Source organism: Amblyomma mixtum, chromosome 2 (genome assembly GCF_055824585.1).
Source record: "Amblyomma mixtum isolate Tamu chromosome 2, ASM5582458v1, whole genome shotgun sequence".
Taxonomy (NCBI): Eukaryota; Metazoa; Arthropoda; class Arachnida; order Ixodida; family Ixodidae; genus Amblyomma; species Amblyomma mixtum.
This window is the reverse complement of record NC_143013.1, coordinates 270,425,086-270,452,588: the sequence shown is the minus strand read 5'-3', so window position 1 is coordinate 270,452,588 and position 27,503 is coordinate 270,425,086. Positions and strand designations below refer to the sequence as shown.

The following is a 27,503-nucleotide window of genomic DNA, read 5'->3' as shown; positions in this document are numbered from 1 at the left end:
CTGTGCGCAGCTTTGCACGAGACAGTGCTGTGCGTTGGCATGTAGCGGAAGTATAGTCTGATTTTCGATTCACAAATTCAATTTCGATTCATTGGAGTGTCCCTCCCCACGGTAATCTTTAGTAAAAGGCGATTTAGAAAAAATTTTATTTACATATGTACACATGCCAAGGTTGCCAGGTACAGTGACATTTCCAAGAACAAAGGCGAAAGATTAGTACGTGGAATTGAGTAGAGACCTGAGCGATACCCAGCTTTGCTGTGGATGAGACGTGCTTCGGAACGAACTACTTACAGGGAGCAGTTGTGTCTTCCGACTTTGCAATAATATTGGCTACAAGCAGAAGCCCATAGAGCTGATCATTAGAGAGAGCCATGGATTTCTTTATCTAAATAGGTGTGTTAGTTGAAATTACTATTTTATTACTCAGAACCCGAGCCTGTTCTGTATCAGGTGCTAAAATCCACGTACATTTGGCCACACGGCACGAATACGCTCGAAACCAGCGCGTTGCTGTGCTGATATTTTTTTTTTTTTAACGTGGTCGGTTTGACAAACTTTGGGTTTGTCTGGTTTGACTTTCACATTTGTGTGTTGTTGCGACTGAGAGAAGGATGAAAAGGAAATTTGCACGGGCCTGCCAACTGGCTCTAGCCGAGCCACCACCGCTGCCACGTGCAGATAGAGGAGAGTTAAAAGATGAGAGGAAAAAGAAAAAGGAAAGAAAAGACGCGCGTCGCAGCAACAACCGGCGGACGCTGGCTGCAACTGCAAAAAAAAAGATAAGCGGCCGAAGCCGCGATTCGTCACCACCTCCACTTTCAAATTAAAAAAAAAAGAGGGGGGGGGGGGGAACGTATTTTGCTACTAGCTTAACTGCAACTTCTGTAATTTCCATGCTCATATTTACTTAATACACACCGCAGCACATGTCTCTAAAGAACCCTTCTAAGACAACTTCGTATTCACTAGACGCGCCTTTGTACATTCCAAACCACCGATATATATATATACCGTTCTGTACATAACCATGCAGAAAAAATACCATGAAAAAATAAAGAAAAAGAGCTGGCGTGGCGGAGTGGTTAGCGTGCTCGTCTCGCACTCCGGAGGCCCTGGTTCGATTCCCCAACTCGAGCAATTTCCTACTCGGTTTTATTTTTCGCTCGTGACACCGCATGCATGGTGTGCAGAAAAACTTTGTATGCGTTTTCTGTGCCTTTTTAGTTTGGGATATTCTGTCTGCCGATTTTTGAGCACAAAATCTCGTCCGCAATTTAAATAAATCGAAGCTGATTGATATCAAATTCAAGTGAATCGAACAAAGCCTCGTTAAAGGCATATATGGCGAATATTTCGCTCCGCGCAGCAAGCGCAATTGCCTTTGCAGCTTTTCCGATGTTGCAGTATCAGCGGTATGTGTAATCACTGGTGGAATCTATATCGTAATCTCCACAAAACTATGCATGCAACTACGATGGCACAGATATCTTATTGACATTGTCTTTCCTGTTTCTTTGTATCGGTCGTCGTAACCGCGGCTCGGAGTAAAATGTATCGATACGGACCAAGAGCAGGTCGGCGCAACGATGTGTTGAATACTTTTCAGACACTGGGATACAGATAAGATACAGTGGGATACTGCTGATAAAAACATTGATCATAGATAACGAGCGCTTTTTACCGTTGGGCAAAGAAAGTTCACAATGTCGAAACCTGGATATCATGTGTTCCAGGATATTTGGGACGACGTTTTCAGTTCAGTTCAGTTTAGTTCAGTTCAGTTTTATTCCTTAAAGGCCCCCTTTTCAGGGGGTTTTACCACGGCCGCTCAATGGAGACCCAGTGCGCTCTCCATTGAGCGGCCGTGGTTTTACATAAGGGGTGAGAATACACTTGAAAATGTGAAAAAAACAGCAATGATTAACACTGAAGATGATCTGTTACACGAAAAACAGATGGCGAAGCGATGACGACGATGTCATAGGGAAGGCCGTTCCAGTCTGAAGCTGTTCGAGACGCCTTGCAGTGTGCTTAAAAATCGCCACTGTACCCAGACGCTATCCATTTTCTCTGTGAACAATAGGAATGGTGCCTCTTGCGACATTTCAAATTTGTTAGGACTATACATGACACATGAAAAAATCACATGGCTGTTTTTCAGCTGTCATTAGCGCTAACTCATGACTGCCATGGAAAATCTGTGCCATATGTAAAAGAGATACAGAAGAACGGATACATGTATCGTGGGAAGTGGTAACGGATGCACGTACTGTGGGAAGTGGTAAAATTGCAGCACCTTTGGTAATGGCAAGTTCGCCGTGTGATGGACCATCTGTCTGCATTGTTCTCTCTTGTACCGCTTTTTCTTGAGGCAATGCAGACAGAAAGGCCATATGTTGTAGTGCTATAGCAGCTACATGTCAGATGATTTCATACCCGGCTTTTAGGGTTTTATTTTTTCGGTGATCGCAAATAATTAATCTTTATCTCTTTGGTAATTTAATACGACGCTGAACTCCTCCTTGGGCGTAATACACAATAGGCTAACTCCAATTTGCACAGCCTGAGCATTAGAAGGATCAGTGCGTCAAATCTATAAAAAGAGAGCCTTCGTGCAGAATTTGTGCATCGAGAGATGCGAAGCCAAATCAATGAGACTTTTCTTGCGGCGTTTGGCGGTGGGTTCTCGCTTTTTCCGGAAATCTCTCGGGGAATACAAAGTGCACACAGCTCAAAATATTATGCCAATAAATGAAAACTGCGTTATGATATGTGGCTTTTTGCCACCTATATATACAAGTGAACTGCATTTCGATAATGTTACAAAAGACTGAAAAAAAAAACAAAAAAAAAACGTCGCAGTGCGCTTAAGTGCAACGTCGGGTGGCCGTGAGTCTTGTGCCATCATCTTGTTCCTGCTGGTGGCTTGGAGTCAAGAACCTGCAGCGAGAAATAATTATGGTGAACTGGATAAGCAGAAAAAGTGACGCTGGTTGTGTACGAACTATTCCAGTTTTCAGAAACAACGAAAACCATGTAGTGAGAAGAGGCCTTCCGTAGGTAGCACTCGTTGAGTGTGCATTTCTTCTTTAACCAAGTTATCAAGTTACAAAGTTAATAAAATTAGCCCCACGCAAGCAATGTGCGACGTCGCACCCTACGAGGCGCATTCGACGTTTCTTCGATGGTACCTTATGAAACAGCGCAATTCCTCGCATTGTCCCAACTGTTCTGAAACACTCACCGACGCGGAATAGATGTTCATACACTGCCCAGTCGCACTTTACTGTCAAACCCTGCGTCACGTTTGGTGGACAGGCTTACCAGCTGTAATATTCTGCTGGTACAACACGTCCTGCGTTTTAGGCGGCCCTTAATATCGAACTGGCTTACAACGCTGTCGGATTGCATATAGCTTCCAATAGTTTCTTTATTCGTTCCGGGATGGCGCTCTATGCTGGAATGTCGGATGGATGTCGGATAAATTGCTGAATAATGGCAGCAGTACCAGCATTTCCTTTCCAAGTATTCTTTTTGCATTTGTTAGTATTCTATTTGGCTGCTTTCTGGCGTACAGTCTTATAGCAGTGGCAGGGAGAAAATTCAGTTGTTTTCAAGACTGAAAGACGGATATTCTCTTTGACAGTGATGAGGATCGGGAATGCAGCGTTGAAAACGACTTTTCAGTGCGTTTTTCTGAGAATGAAAGTGGCTGTAGGGAAGAGGAGACAGCAGTGGTATAGAGCCACCAAAAATGAACCCTCAAGATGCGAAGGATCCAGAATGACACTATAGCATCCATGAAATTCGCGGACCTTATGATCAGTGTGTAAATTACATCTTTTGTCACTCTTCAACAATTTATTTTCTAAACATATATTTTTAAATCAACAGAAGCATCCACTGAGTACCCGCGCTCCGGCTCGAAAATTTAATCCGTACAGAAGGCCCGATAATATTCGAATAAAAGAATCGTAAGTCAATTGACTAAAGGGGTCACATGCAAGACAAGTGTTCCCTCTCTCAAAGCAGCGACTTGCTGCGTCACGTGAATCCACCTTTGTGGGGTGAGACAACGATGCCTGTCCGCAGAGGACCCAATAGCAGTTCGTTTAGTTGGCTCGATTTCGCTCAGCTTTTTCTGACATCTCGGCGTTTAAGCAAGCGAGCGCTGAACGACCCTTATCTCTGCCGTGTGCATGTTCGCTAAGCTGTTAAAATTTCGTTGCTTTGCAGGACATAAGTGTCGCAACTGAAAATTTTGTGTTGTTGTAGTATAAATTCTACTAGTATATTTCAGAACATTTCCTTGTCTTAACAACAGAAATTCTTGTTGTAATAAAAGGAAATTTTGTCGTAACAACAACGCCTTCTTTACTGTTCAGAGGTCACCTGTCACAACAAAGCCAGATCTGTCGAGACAACAGGCGAGTGCGTTATACAACAAAAAGTTCTGTCGTGACAAGACAACAGAAAATTTGGCTAATTTTATTGCGAAAGCAATACTACTCCCAAGAACGGCCTTTCGCGTAGCGGCAGCCACTTAGCACGTTTGACCTTTAGAATAACCCCTGACGTCATACCATGCCTAGTGACGTCACAGCGTGACGTCATACCAGGAGCGAGAGACGGGCTACCAACTCGGCTGTAACGGCGCGCCGCGCTCTTCCCACTAGAGGCGCTGCATATGCAGTATAAAACACCTGCTTTCGCAACCTACCAGGATTAACCAAAGCTAAGCCCCCACCAATTTTTTGACCGACTCTTGTATTTTTGGACTGGTGCCTTGACTAAAAAATCTATGAACGACTATGACCGAGCTTGACTACGAAATCGTATTCGTATGCTTATTCCCGTTGTATCTGCGAGTTAAAAAGTGGGCAAATTTGCGCACAGAAAAAAAAAAATTGCAATCACACAGGCGAAACGCTGGGTGCAATTACTGCATGACTGCATTGTCACAGATTGCCCACGGAAGTGCATGTGGTCTATCCAGGCTATATCCTTCATCCAATTCTTCCAAGATCGCTTGGATCTGGACCGCCTGGATGGCCTGGATGCATAACCTACTATCCTACCAGTGTGCTTTTGTATACAGTGTGCGCTTATAACATGCCAGGGAGAGGGAAGAATTTATTGGAATTTACTGGACGGAGAGGGTAGATATGCAGGGTTATGGAAGCATGGATAGTCTTCACTGTCATACACGCAAGCCTTGCAGTGCGGACGCCTGAAAGGGACTGCGAAGTGCGCGCGCAAAAATGGATCCGCGAAAATTTGGAATGCAAGTGGCATCGGATGTACTTCTGGATTAAAACCCTGGAGCCTGGTTAAATTAGCAGCCAAGCTGTTCACAAATGCGATTGATGGGATACGTCACGGTGCACGGTCGTTATAGCTGTTCCTAAGTTAATCCGTCACAGTGGCAAGGGTTGCAATGAAATCTCTGTCAGAAAAGAGCCAAGTCGACGGCCGCTCCGAATGACGCTGTTAAGGCCAGGCCGCTCACCTGCCTGACGGCGGTGATGCGCGCGAAAGGTTCCCCAGTGTCGCAGACGCCGCGGTAGTCCTCGAGGTCCGCGTGGTACAGCGCCACGCACACGGCCGGGTACTCGTCCAGGATCAGCGCCAGCTGGACGGGCGCAGATCGCGAGAAACACTATTGGAAACAGAGCTCACGCTTCGCCTATTCCTACTCAATGCTGTTCAATGTCATAGTAACACGACTTTACTTGTTAAGCGTTGAAAGCTGTTTTTTTTTTTTCATTTTACGCATTTAAACTGGTCGTTAGTAGTCCCTGACAAGGATATTTCAACCCGCTCACAAACTTACATTTGGATAGGGCGGCCATGTATTGTGGTTGGATTGGTATAGGGTGGTCGTGAATAACGTAAGACAGGGCTGATTGGTGATCAAGTCACCTAGAGAGGCGTATGTCTATAGAAGTGGAGGTAGTTGGGTTGGTGCATCTGCCGATGATAATTATGAGGGTGCTACACATTCACCCTAAAGATAGTGATTTAGGCATGGCGGGGAGCTGTGGAGGGCTAAGCGCCATTGTTTCCTTTATTCAGGCGGGTAATATTGCGGGTCGGGAACGAGTGTTTGGATCATTCGGCCTCGCGAGGTCAGGTAGAGAATGTGCTTGGATTTATCAATAGCCTCCTTCCGAAACCACTGCTGCGCTTCAGTAAATGTATATGTGATTTAGGAATGCGTTTTTTTTTTACACACGCGCACATCTCTGTTCGGTGTTATAGTAAGATACAACTTAAGTCTGCAGTGAAGCTCCAACCACATTCAGCCTCCGCGCACAGAATTCCTTCACAACGAAAAACTAGTCCGCTGATTAAACGTGTCTTGCTACCTAAACAAGAAACTTATCACAAGAAAAAATTATGAGCTCTAGTCTGTTGATACATGGATTGTTTGATACAGTCAAACATTAAAAAACTGATTTCGTTTACTGTTGCGATTCGCCAACGGAGTGATACAGGACGCCGCGGACCGCGGCTCAGTGTTAGCAACTGCTGTTTTTTCAAATTCTATCCTACTTTAGCACCAGTCAAAAGCCAGAATCCGCATTATACCTGAACTTCTTGCGGATATAAATTTAATGGCCAGTTTTAGCACTTGGGATGTTTTTTTCTCTGTAAAATAGAGCGAGGTTCTGATCACTTCCACGGACGTCCGCTAAAAATGACCCGCTTCTGTACGAGCTGGTTATTCACCGTTAACGAAGTAACGGCGCGTGAAAAAAAAAAAAAAAAGTAACCCAGCAACGTGCTTCTTCACTAGCAGATCCTTTCATTTAAGGTTCTTCGTTGAAGTTTCAGGTTTCCACTGTGAGTAGTCTCATTGTTTATGCGACCCAGCTTCCGTGCAAGATTTTAACTGCGACCTCTCCCGTGTTCTCTCTCTTTCTCACCCATATTTTTTTTTATTTTTTTGTTTTCGCGCAGCCTGATTACGCTTAAGCATCTGCTGTCAAAAGAAAAGCTCAGCTGTGCTCAAGTACAGATGCATAGACAATGTGCTAAATGGATTCTGGAAACTTTTCCCGTTCCCGACAATACTGTGACTTCGCCTGGCCGATCAGTTATGAGAAACGAACTGGCTTCACTGAAACGTGTGAGCGTTGCAAAGGCCTCTCAAGGGCGCAAGTCTGTATGCCTCCTTGAAGTTCCTGCACACGCTCCGAACACACAAGGAAGAAGGAACCTATGCAGCAACTCCTTGTCTCCCGAATAGCTACCATGCAATACTGGTTCCGCCCTCTCTCTCTCTCTCCATCTGTCTTCACTGTTGAAACAAAACAAACATACAGCCGTCTAATGGTACTCATTTTCTGGTACTTTCCATTTGCTGTTAAGGGATTTTGGTGTCTAGGTTTTGGTGATATTGTATTGGGTGTTGTTGTTTTGGGGTGGAAAAAATTCAGGGGGCACTTTGACCGTCTAAAGTGGGTAGAGGCGGAAGCGTTTTCCGCACCACCTTCGCTGTTTCTGTGGCACTGGTGGCGTCACATATAATTGAGTACTAATTACTAAGTGATGACAAATCACTAATTAATGGTTAATTACTGATTAATGCCTGAATACTAATTAACTGCTAATTAATGACGCTTACGCTTCGCCTTTAGGAGTGGAACGCGACAGCGCGTTGTAGCGCTGCCAGGGAGTCCACGGAACGCCACCACCCGTTCGGCGCGATGCCTTGCCCTTTGAAAGCAACGCTTTTTGAGGAAAGGAAATGGCGCAGTAATTCTCTGTCATCTCGGTGGACACCTCAGCCGCACTGTAGAGGAAGGTTGGTTTTATGGGGTTTAACTTCCCAAAGCGACTAAGGCTATGAGAGACGCCGTAGTGGAGGGCTCCGGAAATTTCGACCACCTGGGGTTCTTTAACGTGCACTGACATCGCACAGTACACGGGTCTCGAATTTCTCCTTCAAAGAAATTCAGCCGCCGCGGCCGGGATCGAACCCGCGTCTTTCGGGCCAGCAGCCGAGCACCATAGCCACTGAGCCACCGCGGGAGGAAGTGGGAGTGAAAGAAGATAGATAAAGAGGAGCCGTAATGAAGAAAATGAAAATTGTATTTGAGGAAAGGAAATTACGCAGTAACTGTCTCAGAAAATTCAGGGGGGCACTTTTTGACCTAAAGTGTGGTCACTGATGTGTGGTTAAGATGTTAAGCTTCGCCCCTAAGAGTGGAACGCGACAGCGTCTTGCAACGCTGCCGAGGAGTCCATAGAACGCCATCGCCCATTCGGCTCTACGCCTCGCTCGTCGGTAAATTGGTTTTTGAGGAAAGGAAATGTATCTGTCTCTCATTTGTCGGTGGACACCTAAACCTCGCGGGAAGGGAATGGAGGAGGATGAGAGTGAGTGAAGACACCGTATTCACTAGACGCGCCTTTGTTCATTCCAAACCATCGAGCTGGCATGGCGGAGTGGATAGCATGCTCGTCTCTTACGCCGAAGACCGGGGTTCGATTCCTGAGCTCGACCAATTTCTTAATCGGTTTTATTTATTTATATGGCCTGACTAGTAAAGCTAATTAGGCTAATTTGGTAATTAAGCAATTAACTAAGCTCAGTCCCACTTACTTGGAGCATCACTATACGATCCCTTCAATTGGTTGCATGGTTACTAGCCAAAGTACAATTGGCCCCATTTGAAATTCGCGCACTGTGACGTCACGACCGTTTCCACCAATTGAAAAGCGTGACATTTTCTGTCGACAACTGCTGCTTACAACGATGAGACATTAAAGGCTTCCGCCTTAATAATAGAATTTAATTAATTAATTAATTAAAACAATTGAACAAGAAAAATGCGCTCAACGGTGTCAAACTGCTCAGAATAGAAATACCGTGTAATACCCTTAAAGCGGAGCTTAAGTGTCGTCTGCAATTTTTTGGTTGATGGGGTTGATGCTTGGCGTATTGGTGGGTTTCGCTTTGGTCTTCGGTGATAAATGGGTCTTTAGTAATTCGATTCACAGTCACCGCGCATCCACGTCTACAGGCTGTATAGCACACCTTCAAGCAGTCGGTGGCAGCAGGCGCGAGCGAATCGTCAGCGTGCAAAAGGTTTTCGGCCGACGGCTGTACTTGCCTTCTTCCTGAGCGTGGTGACCGTATCGAAGGCCTCGAGGCGCACCGACTGGAGCTGCGAGCCGGCCGGCACCTCGGCGTAGTTGCCTATGGCCTCGTCAACGTAGTGCACCTGCCGCCGGTCCCGGCAGTGCTGCGAGCACACCGAATTATTCCATGTTCGTTAAGTGCAAGATGTCGGCTGAGGTGTACTGTGGCTGTAGTAACCTAATCGTTCCCATTCATTGCCGCCTTGTCTGAAATACAAGCTGCATCGACGCACAATTCACTACGGACACGCAACTAAACTCAATAGGTCTTTCGAAACCCTCACCAGAAGCCAAGAGAAGCAAGCCAGTGAAATAGATCGAAATTCTACAAATCTGCCCGAACGCGCGGTTGCGGCCTACTACCGCGCGTCCGGGTGTTTTGGCGAAAACAGACCTCAAGTTACGAAGTCTGCAACCGGATAGTATTGTTTTGTTCTCGATTCGTTCGAACGTTCAGCTGCGCTAAAGATATAATGTGCGAGTGCAATACGCGCTTTATTTTGAGAATGTAAATTCAATTTTCATTGCTGTAAGCTACTTCACCTGTTCTGTGTGAAAGCTAAGGGAATAATTCACCTTCCCAGATTAATTCCTGATACTATACGGCACTGACTGTACATGAGTTGCCTACTGCATAGCTATACAACATAATATGCGTAAAGAACCGTACTGCAAGATTGAGAGGAAGCATTGGTTTTTCTGTTGTAACAATTTTGCAAGTCTCATCAATTGAAACCCTGCCACTTTCTATGAGCTAAGTACTTGCTACCGTCGTTGTTTTAAAGTACCAGGTATTATTGTATAGTTCGCTTTACGGGTAAAATACATCGACTTTTCTGCGCACCACGTCCGTCGATCAAACGAGTATATAACTATAGTTTGCGTAGAAAATGTCCGACGCGCGAGTGCGTCACGGCCGCTGTACCGTTTCTGTGGTACCACGAAGCAAAGGGCGAAAAAAAAAAACAGTGTTAAGTTCGTCTATTAAGCTTCGTTCATCGCAGTACCATTCATTAAATGGTGATTTATACAGCTATACTAGACTTTCATGGTACTCTGCAGTGCCTTTGGTGCCCAGCTCGCACAGGCAGTGCATTTACTCTTCTAGTGATTACAGAGAAACCGAAAATAATTTTTTTTTTTCCAGAAAAAAAGAAAGCCTTGATAATGCTTCTAACCGGCGCAGCTCTTCCTGCTTATCCAGTTCGAGCTTTTTGCTTGCTGTAAAACAAGGAAGCGACTCCACCAAGAGCTGTGCGGAGCGCTCTCGGACGGGTACTCGCTGCAGCTGATGTCCCCAATCACGTGACCACAAGACGGCCTCGTGGTATTTTACGCCAACAACGGCACTGCTACGCGCCAAGTGAGCGCCACTAACAGCTTCGCTGTAAAACAGAGAACTTTCGCTCCACTAAACGCAGAAAGCGCACTTATTCGTCAAACACCTGTCTGAGCGACGCCGGGTAGTAGTTGTAGCAGCGTGCCCCCAGGTGTCCCGGTGCCACGTGCACGATGAAGCGGAACGTGGCCAGAGTGAGAGACACGCACAGACGTCCCGGCATGCGCTGGTACAGCTCGGCGGGACCCGCGCTCCACTGCAGGCTCTGCAACTGCGACGGAAGGAGTAGGAGGAAGATGGGGTTACGAAGAAAAAACAAAGGAGCAGTAACTACGGGTGAACGCCTGAACCGTGTCCCGATGGGAAGGGATGAAGGGGAGACTCTCGTACGATTTCTTGCCAAACAGATACGAGAACTCTGCTCATTTACACTGCAACAGTGCTCCCCAGATTAAGGGAAGCGGATAGTAGTGTCCGTAACCCCTCCCCAATAATCGCAACACTCTAAAACTGTAAGCCACACGACCGGGGCAAGAGTGTGCGTAACTCTCTCTAGCAGCCTTTTACTGCCCCTAAGCTGCCTGCGGGGTTAAACATCGTGTATGGTCGCTCCTGCTTCTAAACAGAGTATATGAGGCTGCGTACTCCTCCGACATGCAAACGGAGTTGAGCGAGAGTTGTACCCTCTCCACCTGTGCAATGTTTCAGCACCTCGGCCTGCGAGAATTTGGATCGAGAAAATCTTCGTCGGTAACTGAATGTACGCACTGTAAATAACGAGAACCTAACCTACCGCAGACGTGAGAACCATTAAGCACAAGCATAATAATTTCATACATTGTAAGCTTAAACAGAGCTTCCTGCTACATTTGGCACCTTCAGCGTAACGGTCGTATCTACATCGCTAAAGAAGGAGACGTCTTCTGGACGTTACGCGCTTCGTGAGCTTTATTTCCAATTTTACGATACAGATGGAAGGGTTATTGAAAAAAGCTTTCAATGAGCAGCTTGACGAGTCTACAAACCTAATGCTCAAAGGAAGGCAGTACTGAAAGTTACACAATTTTAAAACGAAGACAAATACGCCAAGGAATCCCTAAAGAACATAAAAAAAATCTGTTTCGAAACAACGATTTTTGGGGGTGAAAAAGCGATGGGCCCTCTTTACTGAAGCATGCTTGCAGATCTGAAAGAATGCTTGTTGCACAGCTACACCGAGCGATGGGTGGAATCAGATAGAGAGGGAGAGATAGTAGAAGAACGGAGAGGCAGGGAGGTCAATTAGGTGACGCCCAGTATTCTCCCCTACACGTGGGAAGGGGAACGGAGGGAAAGAAAGAAAGGGAAGAGAGGAACGGGATATCAAGTTTTCACATGTCCGTGAGCCATTACTAATAGGGTACACAGGACACACACTGAAAGTTTATAATCTTGCATTCAGCCCTGAGTGCTTTAAGAAGGTGCAATCAGAGTATGCTTCCAGGACATGCGGTAGTTTGTTGCGTTCGTCCGATCTCAGTGGAACGTGAGGCTACGCAGGCCTTCAATGTTCCATCAGTGCGGGCACGGCGCTCCTGCACTTATGGTGAGATGCCGGCGCTTGCTTAAGTGAAAAGGGTCGCTACAGTTAACCCAAGCTTGTGGCCTGTCGGCGACGCTTTGTCAGCAACCTGACGTTGCTCGCCATCTTTTTTTATAAAAGTTTGCATGATACGGGGTTTAATTTTTCTTCGCCCTTGGCCACAAATCTTTACTATCTGTTGCAAAGCTCCCCAGCACTTTACCTGGAGCAACTTGGGATATTATCCGGCTGTTTGAGAGGACAAAAAAGTTACTTTGGTCTTTAACCTACTAATATCAGACTGTTTTAGCTTACCGTTGCCGAGCGCTAGCCTGGCATGTGTTCCGAGCATGCGTAGTTCATTGCAGTGTTTTATTTCAGCTTTACCACGCCGAGAACTGAGTGCGCATGGCAGTGGTATATCATCACAGGCAGCCCTTGTCTTGCGGCAACAGTATTTCTGTTATAAAGCTTCCGTGTTACGTTACCATACAACGCTACCGGATACCGCCATCGCCAGTCGCCAACAACACATGTGTAGACGACGCCAATGGGGTAAATGCGCTCGCCTTTGGCCTTTTGAAACAGCTGTTTGTTCATGCGCTGTTGACGGCTGGCAGTAGCGATATGCGTAACGGAACACTGAATCGCTGAATTAATGAAAATAACGGCACGTGAAAGCTTTATTTAAAATTGAATTTCGCAATTGCATTGATATTTCTTCAAGTCAGATTTTTGCACTAGTGTTCAACACGACCGCCCACAGTTCTTTGACACATGCCCGTTATCCACGCTCAACTGCGGGACGAGAACATCTTTCTGCAGTCCCCATCGTAGTTTGTGAGTGGCCATCGAGCACTCGACAGCTGCCTTATAAAAATTTTGTATAGACTTTCTATAGACTTTTTATAGACTACTGCTTTTCTACAGACATTTACTTTTGTCTGTTCATAGTCTACAGACTGTCTGTAGAACGTGTAATGAAATTGTATGGCCATAAATCTATAGATTGTCTATAGACAGTCTATGGGCTTTCTATTGCCTATACACTAGTCTGCAGGATTTGTGAATAGAAAGTACTATAGTGATTATGAACAAAAGTGTATGGGCAGTGATCTGTTTAAAAAAAATGTAAGGGTGTGCTCACCATCGTGCTGTCAGGAGTGTCGGTATCGTCGCTGCGCTTATTGTAGGCGTTTGGCACGAACACCTTGCATGAGAGCGGTCGTGGGTCATGCATCTCGAACACCGTAAAGTTCACCTGGCTGCGTGCGGAAAGCATAGAGATAAAACGACACATTGTTAAACAACAACAATGTGAATGACAGACAAGACGAAACGACAACACGTCCAGCGCTCATAAAAATAGAGTGAAATTTCGACGACGCTATTCTCAGGTGCGTCTTCTAAGCCTTCTTCAAAAGTTGCATGTGTCAGCATTCACATTTCTTACGAGCCACGCGGCCCCAACACGCCAGCACACGACATTTAACGCTCCTGCTCAGCGACCACGAGGCGCCCCGCATCCTAACTTTCTCCTACGAGCGTCCCCCTTGACAAGCCACGAGGCTGCGCCATGTTAGCAAGAAGTGGCCGGATTCTTTTCGAATAAAGAAAACAGGTTTAATTTAAGACTTAAGGATACAAGAATGAGATAACTGGATTATTGATACGTAGGAGGTTCGGCGGATCTGCAGAGATGACCGAGAGGCGCCGACGATACGAGACGCGTCGGCGAGGCCCTCCCAACTCTGGAGATCCGCCGAACCTCCTACGTATCAATAATCCAGTTATCTCATTCTTGTATCCTTAAGTCTTAAATTAAACCTGTTTTCTTTATTCGAAAAGAATCCGGCCACTTCTTGCTAACACATGCACCCCAGTATTTTCCCTGAGCAGATGGCGCACAGCGAATAAGTGTTGTTTAAAGCCAAAGAGAACGAATGTTTTAATGAAAAAATTGGCAGTGGTTTAGCTCTGGTTAAACCTGGATGATTGCGAAAGCAACGAGGAGAGAGAGAGAGAGAGGCGATGGAGAGCGCGCGGCAGCGGCGGCGGCCCCGGCACGCTAGCTATGCGCCGCTACTGCGCATGCGCAACTGGCGAGCGTGGCGGCGGCACCTCTGAGTCACCCGCGCAGCGACGGTGGCGGCGCGCTAGCTGTGCGCCGTATGACGTCACTGCTCCTCGCGCATGCGCAGTATGGCCTTTCGTCAGCTCCGCGAAATAGCTCGGCGACTCGCGTAGTGCTGATTTCGCAACAATATCCTGGAGATGGCGACGTTGGGGAAGATTTTAGACTACTGCATGTCTCTAAAGAGAGTAGCATGTTGCAGCAAAATAGTAAGATGCGGCAAAGTTATAAATGCTCTTTAATCGCGATGTTTCGCGACTGCAATAGTTGCCGACTGCAAGGGCATTTAAGTTTGCTCCACAGCAACTTCAAGATGCTAGGAAACCTCAGAAAGAGCCAGCCATTAAAGGTGCACTGAAGAGGATTCTGAACATGTCTTTTTGTCGCGGGAACTCGATCCACACGTTCCTAGCATTCTTAGAAACAGTGACTTATTGCCCTGTGTGGCCGATTTCCCCAATTAAAACGAATTAACGTCCGGCTCCCGCCTTTCTTTTTGAATTCTGCCTCGTACGGTGGGCGGAGTCGACGAACGCGTGGAGCGCCTTTCACCCAGTCCCGTGGAGGCTTTGCTTTCGCTTTATTTTGTATTTTAGGTTTCCATGAATAAATAGTTTCATTCGCAGATAATATAGCCGCAAAATAAGCCCGAAGAACCAAAAATACCCCGGACTATTTGCTACTACGAACTACTACGTATTACTCCGCCGATGGCAGAGCGGCAAGCCGCCACGGGACTGGGTGAAAGGCGCTCCAAGCGTTGGTCGACTCCGCCCACCGTACGAGGCAGAATTAAAAAAAAAAAGGCGGGAGCCGGACGTTAATTCGATTTAATTGTGGAAATCGGCCACACAGGGCAGTAAATCGCAGTTTCTAAGAAAGCTCGGAACGTGTAGATCGAGTTCCCGCGGCAAAAAGACAAGTTCAGATTCCTTTTCAGTGCACCTTTAAGAACAGTAGGATCGCTCCAGCCGGATTTCACATGAATGAATGCAGTATCATGAGCGACATGATGCCGTAATGCATGATGTCGTGCGATGTTCTGTTATTATTTTTGCTCATAGGTCAAGAGACCCAACGGTTTCTGTCGCGCGGGCAAATAGCCCTTGGGAAGGCATGACAGCGATACCGCTGAAGGAAATATTTAGAGCGCCGTGAGCTTCAGGGCAGCCGCCGCGTTAAAGGACGCAACGCATTTGCTATAAACTCGAAACCTTCGTGAGTGGTCTGCCCCTACTTGGCTATCTGGTGCAGCGTCCGGATGACCCGCTTCTCCTCCTTTCCCTGGTAGCTCTCGGGAAGGTAGAAGCCGAACGCCAGGATTATGTCCCTGCCCATGACGGCGCGCAGAACCTGCAAGCGCCGAGAGGTGCGCAGCCGGCACAAACATTGCCGAGCTTGCAAGGATGCGTGTGTTGTACGTGTGCGTACTCACATTCGACGGCGACGGTAACGGTATATGCGACAACGCTATGCTAATGCTAAAGAACAGAACGTTCAGCACAGCGCTACAGTGCACTGCTACCACCAACTGCCAATGCACATGCGCTGTGGACGGTTCACAGCAGCAGTATGCGGTAGCGGTATGCTAAAACTCTGTACTCTACTTTGTTGGAAAAAAGTGGCAGGGTTTGGCGCAGTTAAACTACGTGCGCCTGCCACGGTGGCTCAGCGGTTGTGGTGCTCGGCTGCTGGCCCGAAAGACGCGGGTTCCATCCCGGCCGCTGCTGTCGAATTTCTATGGAGGCGAAATTCTAGAGGTCCGTGTACAGTGCCTTTTGTCAGAACACGTTAAAGAACCCCATGTGGTCGAAATTTCCGGAGCCCTTCACTACGGTGTCTCTCGCTTTGGGACGTTAAACCCCATAAGCCAAACCTAACCAAACCTGAGTAGACGTGCGAAAGCACCCTTCAATTGAAAGGTGTGAAGGCAAGGAAACTTGAGGGTTCCAAGGTCCCCATCAAGGTCACCCTCCCATTGACTACAGCTGGCTCGACGCTCCTCCGAACTAACCCGAGCCTACCCGAGTTACTCCAAGGCCTCACACAACATTTTTTATTGTAACCGCGGTAGCAGTGCCTTCGCACTAAAAGCCCAGGAAGCGCCGTCCTCAGGTGGACATAGCGCGTATAGGCACCTTGAAGATGTTGAGCAGGTCCGGCGCGCTGTCCGAGGTCATGGCCAGGTTGAGCATGGCCAGCCCGTCCAGCCCCGTGCGTTGCAGCCAGCCCATGGCCAGCGTGGCGGCGCGTGTGCCGCGCGACCAGTCCAGGAAGAGGTCGCGGTACGTGTCGCTCACGCGGGCCTCCCAAAGGGACACCAGGAAGTGGCTGCCGCCCTCTTCCTGGTCGCGCCGCTGGTTGATGAACCGCTGCAGCACTGCGCGTGTGGTCGCGCGGATGTCGGCGAGGAGTTCCTTAGCGCAGCGACTTCGAGACATATTGCGCTAACTATCGAGATTCCTCGCGATGGTTACCACTGACTTGTTGTGAACTGGCTTGAACGCGCGGATTTAAAGGGAAAGAAAAAAATTACACCATGCCCAATTTATAACTTCGCCTAATCAGTTCCAGTGTCTGTTAACAGTCACTTTCCAGGACGGAGCTGTATACGCGATCATCAAGCGAACTAGATTTGATAGCGGTGACACTCATGCGCGATCTGCATCCCTTATCTATATTGCAGGCGCTTGAGCGGTTACAGTGGTTCGCATCCTGAGGCTGGATCAAACGCATATAAGTGTTCGTTTCTGTCTATTTGCCAAAATATTCATGTCAAACTCCGCGTACACTACAATGCGCGTCTGTATTTTACGCTGTTCTTTCTTTTTTTTTTTTTTTTCAAGCAGTAGTTCTGAAGCTTAAGTGCGATTGAAAGTCGGAGAGTACTCACTACGCTTCCACGTTTAGTCATCTTTTCAAGGATTGGTCCAAAGTTTTTAGGGGAATCCTCCATGGTGGAGTGGATTTGTAATAAAGGAGTAATTATTCATTGGCACCCACCTAATCGCAGCCACACGGCTGCAAAAGAAAGCTAAAAGCTTCCACAGAAACTTCGCAGTTAAACAAAAATTTCAGTTATTGATCAATTCGTCTCGCCCTATTATATGTTAGCCGTTCCAGTTAGCTCAGTTGGTAGAGCGACTGCCCCGGTGAAGCGGTGTTCCCGAGCTCAAACCCCAGACCAGGGCGAATTTTTGTTTAACTACAGAGTTTCTGTGGAAGCTGTATGGCTGCGCTTGAGTGGATGCCACTGAGTATTTACTCTCTTACTACTTTTTAAGGATTGTGTAACAATAGGGGCTGCTCGGAGTGGCCTTCCAAGTTTGTTGCTTCGTCTAAACCAGCTTCCTGCTCACAGCGGCCAGACAACTCTCAGGCTTTGTGCGCTTCCCCGATAGAGAATTTGTAATTGTGTAATAAGTACGCATTCTGCGACGTAAGTATTCAATTGTTCTTTTTTTTTTCTTGAAGGCACAGAGGCCCGTTGCACAGAGCATGGAGGCAGGTCAGAGAAACATAACTGTCGGACCTACGGTTGCCAGATTTTCTGTGAACATTGTGGCACATGTGGCTCGACATGGCAAGTACCTGCTCGCCCCTGCTCGGCGGAGTTCGGCCGGATGATCTGCGCCTGCAGGTCGATGACGGCGTTCATGAACACCAGGTGCGTGCAGAGGTGCGCGGGGAAGTCCCCCTCGTAGGAGTCCGCGAACAGGCACAGCAGGGCGCGGCTGCTGTTGTCTGAGCGGAAGGAACAGGCAGCTCTGATTGATTGATTGATTGATTGATTGATTGATTGATTGATTGATTGATTGATTGATTGATTGATTGATTGATTGATTGATAAAAATGAAAGTATCTATACTTGAAGGCCCGAAGCCTGCTGTCTTGTGAGCCCACCTGGAGAGGGAATATTGCGCGAAGCGTCTTCTCCCGCGTGCAGCGCATCGGAGGCTCCTCCAAGTTTAGTCGCCACTGCAATATCAGCCCGTCAGGTAGCAAGCGGGAACGTGTTAATTAGAAAGAGAAGAAAACGGGCGAGCTAGCATCAAACACGCGTCATGCATTTCGACCACAGCGACACGACGACTGAATGCGCTGAAGCCCACCCCCTCGATGCTCGATCAATTCCATACACATAAGCAGAGAAACGCTCGTTCTTACCTGTAAACCTCTTGTCCTGTTCCTGGCCTGGTTATGCACGACGGCAACATTAGCTCACGAAGAACGGAGTAAGTGAAGCCCGATCGCACAACTGCATGTAGCCCCCATTCAACACAATGTTCCATTATTGCACTCTTATTCATACCGCACTGCTTGTTTTTGATTTGGCGACCACGTCACGTTGAACTGCCCTTAACACTGCATATTGTGGATGGCTTTGTAACGTATATTAGGCCGTGCATGATAGCATTCTCTGCTTATGCGCCATAAAACCCAAAGGAACCCAAGTTATGCGTGTGCTGCCTGTGGCGTATGAACATGTGTACCTGGGAGGCCGCCAGCCGAGTCGAGCGTCGTGGTCGGCTTCAGGCTGCGCCTCTCTTGCTCGAAAGCACCGCTGTAGTCTTCGCCCACTGAAATTCAGAGCGCATATAGTACAGCCACAGCAACAGTCAGGCACCCAAGCACGGAATTCCGTTTCAAGAGCGCCAACACTCTCCACTCACGGTTCCTGTCCGGTTGCAGAATGTCGGGCTTCTCGTAATACTTCCCGGGTTCGACATCTGGAAGGACAAAAAGACGCACTTATTGTCGCCGGCGTCGGACGAACTGCCATGCACATGCCCGAAAAGTATTTCTACTCCTTGCGTTTTCGAGATTGTTTCCGCGCCTTTCTTCTCCTCACGACCCCCTGCCCCTCCTCCTCCACCCCAGCGTGCGCCATTGCGATGGTGTGCCTCGCACACCTCCTCTCTCCATTACTCCCTCCAGCTCCGTCAGCGCCCCATACTGCTTTTGAACACTCTCTATTGGTCGAAATTACTCCGGAGAACGGCACCTATTTCTCTCTTATTTCACTCCCTATTCCTCTTACTTATTTCCAAGGCGGTCGAAATTATTCCAAAGCTCCCCACTACGGCTCTTCTTTCCCTCTTTCTTTTTTCACGCCCACCTTCCTCACTTCCCTCACGACGTGGTTGAGGTGTCCACCGAGATATGTGAGACAGTTACTGTGCCATTTCCGTTCCTCAAAAGCCACTATTTGAATCCGCCATAATTTTTTTCATTGGTCGAAATTTTTCTGGAACCCACCACGGCGGCACATATTTCTCTCACTTCTTTCACTCCCTCATTCATTCCTTCCCCCAAGGTGAGGGTGAGCTGTCGAACTAGAAGTGAAACTGTTACTACCTCTTTGCTTTCCTTTTTCCTTGCATCTTGCCTTTCCAAGCTGTTCGCCCGTTCGTTCTCGTGCCATCAAACCAATATAAAACCAATGACAATCGGCTTCTGAAGACTGTCGTATGAGGTCTTGCGTTTACATACAGTCAGACCTGCTAGGCGCAAAACGTGTGGGACAGGTTTGGTGGACAGATATTGTGTTGAACGGACAGAGAAATCGTGAACTGACAGATTTGCTAGAAGCTTTCATACAAGCACGCCGCTTTGGTAGGCAGCAAGCAATCGGTTATCTCCGTCGTTGTTCTTCATTACACATAAAGTGCTGCGCTCTGTCACAATAAAGAAAAAAAAAGACAGCTGTGGTCCCCATTTGATGGCAGTCGAATCCAGGGCGCTGTTCGCATGCGAAAACACTTCCCTGTACGGCAGCCGACGATGCGATAGCCAATGGGTAAACCTGCCAGGACGAGGAACCCCTGAATAACTGGTGCCAGCTAAACCACTTTACAGGACAGCATGGTTTCGTCGGAATGCAAATAAATGAATTCGCTTATCATTTGAAACCGGTTCGAGAGGAAGTGTGCGAACATATTTTTTTTTTCAGATTTTTTTTTTTGTTGTACGTGACATCAGTCCACGATCGCAAGGCTTTCATTTTTGCCTTTAACGCTTCGTTTTATGTGCATTCAGTTGGCATCCGCAGTAGTGAACCACAATTTCTGAATTCACGTAAGCGTCTCGGCCTCGCTGTATATAGAATGCGAGAACGGCTTTGACTCTCTCGTGAACGATTCTTAAAGGCAAATACATACACCCCGTAAAAATTGTACATGGTCATGTGTGCGTGCGCGACTTTTATGTGGTTGCGAAACGCAGAACTGAAAACGAGACATGTTTTGCGGTCGGTTTCTGGAGGTCAGCAGATAGTGGCGCAGCAAATGAACAACGCACTTAGCTATCGGAGGCGTCCTGCAAGCTTTCTTTCCATATTTTATAAATCTTTAGTAGTTCGCTTGACTGACGCAAGAGTGCATCAACCTCCTAATTTTGTACCAGTCATAGTGTCGGATGTTGAAACATTAATCCTGTGGGAAGTTTCGCAAATGGTATGATCAAATAGCTGTTAGAACAAGTCGTTCTAAGCTTGGTCATTCACACTTTCGGAAGAGGAAATGATTAGTGCGTAAATATGATAGGAGTAATCGCTTACCGCTGTCGATAGTGCCAGGACCTGAAAAGTAAAAATTGTAATTAAGGATGATTCATTATTGGATTTTTATGCACCAAACTTGCAAGATCCACATTTTTCTACCTTGTCTGCTAGATAGCCTAACCAGAGCCTCGGTTCTGGCAACCTTGAGGAGGGTTCTCGCACATCTTCCGCCCTCCCCGTTCGATCCCGTTCCACGTGGAACTCGTGATGTAGTAAGGGACGTTCTGTGTCCGCCGCTATGCACGAGGGTGACGCTTCGAACACTCTTAAGGTTAGGCTACTCTGAACATAAATACCCCCTAAAGTAGAAGACTGGATAGCCCCCGCCATAGCTCGATCAGCTGGCAGAGCACCGTACGCGACATATGGAGGTCGTGGGTTCGGATCACACTGGCCTCATGTGATTGCTCTTTCTTCTATTTTATAACCAATTATCTTTCGGCTACAAAAAGATTACACTACTAATTTTTCCTTGACCACACACAGACTACATTCCCACAAAACTTTGGATGTCATGGGAACGCGTGCCGAAATGCTTCGCAACGCCACTGGCGTCGAAATCGGCGCTTGCGCGCACGCTTGTTTTCTTGCACCCCGCAGAGAAGTCACACTGCACGCTTCGGCCATGCACAGAAGGTGGTTTCTCAGTAATCACATTCACCAAACAGCTATAGCTTTCTCGTTTATCCTTACGATCATCCCTCTTCGTGCCGACTCGCTCACTGCACATCCAATCTCCGAATATCGCCTCTGCATGACAAGCAGGTTATACACCGACGAGCGCACGCTGTTAACTGTCTCCTGACCAATCGCTTAGTGTCCCAGATTCCTCGTCCGATATCGCGTCGGCTGAGCAGTCGCCTGATGACTCAGATGCGCTGCTTTATACAGTGCCCCGTCCGACGTTGTGTCTACTGACAAACTGCGTGGTGAACGGTGCCATTGATCGCCGTGCCCTGTCGCTGAAGCGCATTAATGTTGGGTCAGAGCGAGTTCACGCTCATTTCAACAATCTCCTAAACTGTAATCTGATTTCTTTTCGTGCGCAACAGCTCAATCGCGCGGCGCCCTTAATTGTTTAGATACAGCCAACTGCGAACAAGACGGCACGCAGAACTTGGTGATCGTCGGGTGCACCAGCGTAAACCAGGAGGAAAACTATGAGCAGTTACGGCGAAGCGTTTCTCACGTGCTCCAGCACAGCTAACGTTTGGTACCCAATAGCGCGTGCGCAGAATAAGCGTTAATAACATTACTCATATTTCGCTTAATTACTGGAAGAGTGCTTGAATCAAATTAAAGTGCTTCAGAATGCCTCAAGGTGCTGGCATATGCGGATAGGATAGGATAGGATAGGATAGGATAGGATAGGATAGGATAGGATAGGATAGGATAGGATAGGATAGGATAGGATAGGATAGGATAGGATAGGATAGGATAGGATAGGATAGGATAGGAAAACTTTTAATGTCCAACAGACAGAGGGTAGCCAGAGGGCTACCTGCCTAGACGATGGCCGAAAGGTCTTGACTCTCGGCGGCGGCTTCGGCCAGTCGGACGAGTTGTAGCTGAGTCGCCGGGTCGGAGCTCAGTAGTAAGATCTCCCATTCATCTTTCGTTATACTTCGTCCCTCCCGGGGGGCATGATGACATTCCCTTAGTATGTGGTCCACGGTGGCCCTAAGTTCGCAGTTTGCGCATTTGTCTGAAAATTGCCCTGGGTACATAAGACTCCAGAGGGCCGGGTTTGGAAAGGTGTAAGTTTGTAACCGGCGCCAGTTGATGGCTTGGTATCTGGACAAGGATCTACCCGCTGGAGGAAGTCTAGCTCGTTGCAAACGATAGTTCTGCGTAATTTCTCTGTATGCCATCATGCGATCCCTGTCTGTAAAGACCACCTCGCTCGGATCCGCCCGGAAGGAAAAGCCTCGGGCGAACTCGTGGGCCGTCTCATTACCAGGCAGGGATGCATGTGCTGGTGTCCACGCATCTTTTTGCTTGCACGCAGCAGTCGCAACACACTGACACTATGCAAGAACCGGTGTTTGTTCGTTGTCCATCGTCCCCCGATTCCTGCACTCACCGGCGAAGATGCCGTACTTGTTGATGGCCGTGAGCGTGACGAGGATGAGCAGTGCCTGGAATACGGCGGCCAGGGCCACCAGAACCTGGTTGCCGGTGCAGGGCCACGAGAACGAAGAGAGCCGCCGGCCCACCCGCGTGGTCTCCTCGTCGTCCGAGCTGCTCGCCGCCCCCATGGTCGTCGTCGTCATGCGGACGCTTTCCGAACCACTGCGGTCGAGGACGCGAGAATCGCTGGATTATTTCATCGAGGGACACGACCGTGTGAGCGAAGAAGATAAGAAGAAAGATTAAAGGCCGGGTAACGCTCTGAAAATTATGCTATACATTTCCCACAAAAGTATAAAAGTGGGTGCAGTCGTCGTCGTACCCCTGCTGTTAATGCACCTGCCTTTACAGCAGGGGTACCCCACGTGATATTCGAGGTTTTTGTGTTTGGTATTCCTAGGTGGTGGCATGTTGCCTTTTCGTCTATTTCCAAGTCAGCGGCGGCCTGGAAATGCAGAGCACCGATTTTCTAACGCAAATGAGACGTTACATTTATCCTGTCCATGTTCGGTCATTGCTGGTGTAGCATCGAATCACTGTTGGGAGTTCTCGTCAGCCGTCCCGGTGGCTGAGTGGTTTAGAGGCCCGTGTACTGTGTGATGTCAGTGCACGTTAAAGCACTGCAGGTGGTTGAATTTATCTGGAGCCCTCCACTACGGCGTCCCTCATAGCCTGAGTTGCTTTGGGACGTTAAACCCCGTAAACCAAACCAAACCACAAAAAAAAAGTATGTGCACATATATGAAGTTCGAGGGTAGATAATCCCACCTTCTGACTGTAACGTGCTACAGGGTGAGTGGCAGCAGTCTGCGTGGTAAACTCACATGTTGACGTCCGTGTCGTCCAGGCAGAGACTGATGACGCTGCTGTCTCCATCGAATACGCCGAACGCCGACGTGCCAAACGCCGATGTACAGAACGCTGACGTATCTCCCAATTCTGTAAAACGAGGGTGCGAAAACTATAGCTGCTTACGCTTGCAGGTGATCCAACGTAATGTAACCAGGCGTTTTCCGGCCATCAGGACGCACACTGCAAAAACTTTCGCTTATTGGCAGCTACACAAAATGACTTTTCGATTAATTTTTCCCAGAAAATTTTGCAACGCTACAGTTCTATGAGTGGAGGACGCCGATGCGAACGCAGTAAACTACACGCACTCTAAGCAGAAAGGAGTATAAAAGGGAGGACGCTAGAAGAGAGTCTGCTCCCTTTTTACTCCCATAATAGGCGCCTTCGTGTTTAGAGTATGGCTTAAATACGGGCACAGTGCTCCAGGAGTGCAAGCAAGCTCTCCATCTTACAGAAACTTCTCCGGTCATAAAAGAGCTGTCATGTGACGCCAGTGTATTCGTATGAAGTCAGCGGCCGCCACGTGACGCCAGTGGTCACCATGTGACATCAGTATGTAACGTCCGCCGTCATCGTCCTTCGAACAGCAGCTAGCGCAGTGTTAAAGCGACGGCAAAGCGCATGTCAACGGAAAAGAAAAAAGTTCATGTCACCGGTTTCATTTAGGCCTATTGCTTGCTATAGGCCGCCTCTCTCTGGATTATCGTCACCCGGAGTATATGGGTTACCGACAGTGATGTTTCAATCGGGGGATTTTTCATTTTCCAGCGAATCTGAGGAGTAAAATTTGACGAAATGAGAATTTGTACGAAATTTCAAGGAATTTTAAGAACCGAAATTGTCTCACTTTTTCTAAATTGATGGAGTTTTCAAGCTACTGTTCTCATTCACCCACTTTCCCTCCCATCACTTGAATCGCGCCGCATAATCTCACGTCTTTGCCTGCTTCACCACTTCTTCCACCATCCAGCTTCAAGACATCCACTTCTAAAATCCCTGTTAAGAACTTCAAGTCGCCTTAGCCACAGCCCCCCCCCCCCCCCCATAGCCGGTATCAAGACCCGTACATTAGCAATGAACAGTTCGTTTTTCCCCAACGCAATAACCGTCTGGAATGCCCTACCTAACGACATAGTTTTATGCAACGATTCAAAGTTCTTTCGCACGAAATTCGCCCATCATCCTCAGAATATGTGAATACTTTGTTAGTTTTACTACGTATTGTTCAATGACTTTCATTTGTGCTCACTGCCGCAAGCGAATTTTTTTCTTTCACTGCTCATGTAAACCGCTTATTATTTCTCTTTATTTTTTCTCTTTAGCTTATGAAGTTTGTAGCGTGTGTTCATTGTGCGTGCGTTTTTTATGCTCGTTTTATATGAATTGTAGCCCATCGGGCCTTTAAGGATGAAATAAATGAAATGAATTAAGGGACTTAAGGATTTTTGGGTCTAATTGAGACGAGAACGGCGAAAAGACGAAATTCTAAGTGGGAAAACAAAACTGGAACTGAAAAGCCGTGCTGAGGTCCGATTTCGCGCACTGCCAAAGGCTGACTTCCGGGACAAGGCCGCTTTTTTCCTGTGGCTTCACTTTCGGGCGCCCGATGCGGCATCCAGCTCCCTTAGTGGAGATCAGTGAGATTAAGAAGTTTGCGGGGATACAGTGGCGGCAACTGACAAAGGACAGGGTTAATTGGAGAGACATGGGAGAGGCCTTTGCCCTGCAGTGGGTGTAGTCAGGCTGATGATGATGATGAGGGAGTTTTTGGTTACGGAATCCAACATCGCTGGTCACCGAGAAGATGTCTCGGCACCCACTGCTTAAATATGGAATATGGAAGAGCGCCGCGCACAAACAGCGAAACGACAGCTGCTAGCGGTCTTATCGTGACGACTTTTACTTACTGCTGCAGCAATCGGGCGGCGCTAACCTAGGTAACTGCTCAATTTAGTGTTTGGTTTGGTTTCACGGGGTTTTACGTCCCAAAGCGACTCAGGCTATGAGGGACGCCGCAGTGAAGGGCTCCGGAAATTTCTATCCCCAAATGGTCGAAATTTCCGGAGCCCTTCACTGCGGCGTCCCTCATAGCCTGAGTCGCTTTGGGAATTTGGTGTGATTTTTGGACGAAATGCAGGTGCTAACGCGTTACATCGCCAACCTCATATCACTAACTTTGCCCCGCCGCGGTGGCTCATGGTTACGGCGCTCGACTGCTGACCCGAAAGACGCGGGTTCGATGCCGGTTGCAGCGGCCGAATTTCGATGGAGGCGAAAATCCTAGAGGCCCGTGTACTGTGCGATGTCAGTGCACGTTAAAGAACCCCAGGTGGTCGAAATTTCCGGAGCCCTTCACTACGGCGTCCCTCATAGCCTAAGTGGGTTTGTTAAACCCCAGTAAACCATAAACCTAAACTAACTTCGAATGCTTCGCTAAATCAAGAGCATTTTGCCAAGCGGATTGACGAAAGAACCTAATGCATTACGCGCTTAGAAAGCTGGCTGGAGGTGAAGCGCCATTCCCTTCCTCAGTGAACACATGTTTCGACACTTAAAGCGTGAGCGGCTTCGACTTTTACTCACCGCCGCTGTCGTCGCTCGTTGTAGTCGGGGACCTCATCCGCTTTGCCATTTTTCGGCGAAATTCGAGCGATGCGTCGGGAAAGACAGCGCCGGGGAGGAACTCGCTCTCCTGGTCTCGACTTTCTTTTCCTTGTGGCGATGACGGTGGCGATTGTGAGTACCAGGTTAAACAATGAAGGCATGCCACGCGCACTGCGATTCTTCGCCGGTCCCCTATTATGGCGTGGGTATTCGGCATTCGTCGCTTGGAACAACAAAGGAGCATGCTCAAGATGCAAGAGATGTCATAAAAATCAGTCACTATATAGTTCACAATACATCACACTGTGATATCACTGTCATGCGCGCATTATAAAACGTCAAACCTGAACTTTTCGTAAATTTTAGATGAAATAAAAATGGCTGAATCACCGTGAAAAGCCGAGGCGCGGTGACAGTATTCCACTCGATAAGAATGAAAACCATGCAAGTTCCTGTCCAAGGCTCCAAGCCAAGACTCAGAGATGCAAAAAAAAAATAAAAGATATCGACAGAGATATCGATATTCTAGCAAAGTATGCTCCACTCTTTCTACTAAGACGCAGTTGTCGCAACACGGACTGTTCGCTTGACCTAAACGGAACTATCGTTTGTAAATGCAGCGCTTAGACGAAGTCGATGATGAAGAGCCTCCAGATGGCGAATAAATAAGGGTATGCGCCATCTTTTGTAAGGCTAACAACAAGAACAACAAGTCTGGGTGACATTCTTGATCTGAGGTGTGGGTCGATGGAGTGCAGAGATTGGTGATGATGTCTCGGCAAGCTCCACAGCCGCTTCTTTTTTTCTTCGTGAGCGCTTTATTTAGCTAGTTGGGTTGCCTCGGACCTCGTGAAGTAAATCAACTTGTAATTCCGGTGTTGAGGACTTCTGCGGGCTGCTTCATCAGCTTTATCGTTAGCTGCGGTTCCACAGGGAGCTAATCCACTGAAATGTAAAAGAGTGGCATGCGGCAGTAGCCTGGTGGTGTAGGTAACTAATGTCGAAAGAAACTGCCTGGTGATTATTTTTCTTCAGTAGGCTGGGCAGAGAAGGCAAGCGTAGCAGGGGACGGCAGAAAGTTAGGTGGGCGGATGAAATTAAGAAGCTTGCGGGAATACGGTGGCCGCAACTGGCGAAGGACAGGGTTAATTGGAGAGACATGAGAGAG

At 47.7% G+C, this 27,503-nt stretch overlaps 1 protein-coding gene across 1 annotated transcript; it reads right to left on the bottom strand.

The window, feature by feature from the left end:
- Positions 1 to 1,927: 1,927 nt before the first annotated feature.
- LOC149364000 (uncharacterized) lies at positions 1,928 to 23,812 on the bottom strand. The gene is made up of 14 exons (XM_089570012.1): positions 23,704 to 23,812; positions 22,833 to 23,041; positions 20,747 to 20,767; positions 18,861 to 18,917; positions 18,681 to 18,767; positions 18,091 to 18,165; positions 17,779 to 17,931; positions 16,326 to 16,567; positions 15,425 to 15,540; positions 13,201 to 13,318; positions 10,599 to 10,763; positions 9,126 to 9,257; positions 5,513 to 5,635; positions 1,928 to 2,943 (listed from the first exon to the last, which is right to left on the bottom strand). Exons 2-14 carry the CDS (start codon positions 23,020 to 23,022, stop codon positions 2,908 to 2,910), a joined length of 1,515 nt encoding a protein of 504 aa, XP_089426138.1. The 5' UTR covers positions 23,023 to 23,041; positions 23,704 to 23,812; the 3' UTR covers positions 1,928 to 2,907.
- Positions 23,813 to 27,503: the final 3,691 nt, after the last annotated feature.

Bases quoted from the DNA above. Each gene is read 5' to 3' on its own strand.
- LOC149364000 (XM_089570012.1), bottom strand. From the start codon at position 23,022: ATGACGACGACGACCATGGGGGCGGCGAGCAGCTCGGACGACGAGGAG. The intron at 18,768-18,860 runs GTGAGTGGAGAG...TCTGAATTTCAG, and splicing joins TCTGCAACCGGACAGGAACC to TGGGCGAAGACTACAGCGGT. The intron at 9,258-10,598 runs GTGTTTGACGAA...GTGTGCTCGCAG, and splicing joins ACCCGGCGTCGCTCAGACAG to CACTGCCGGGACCGGCGGCA.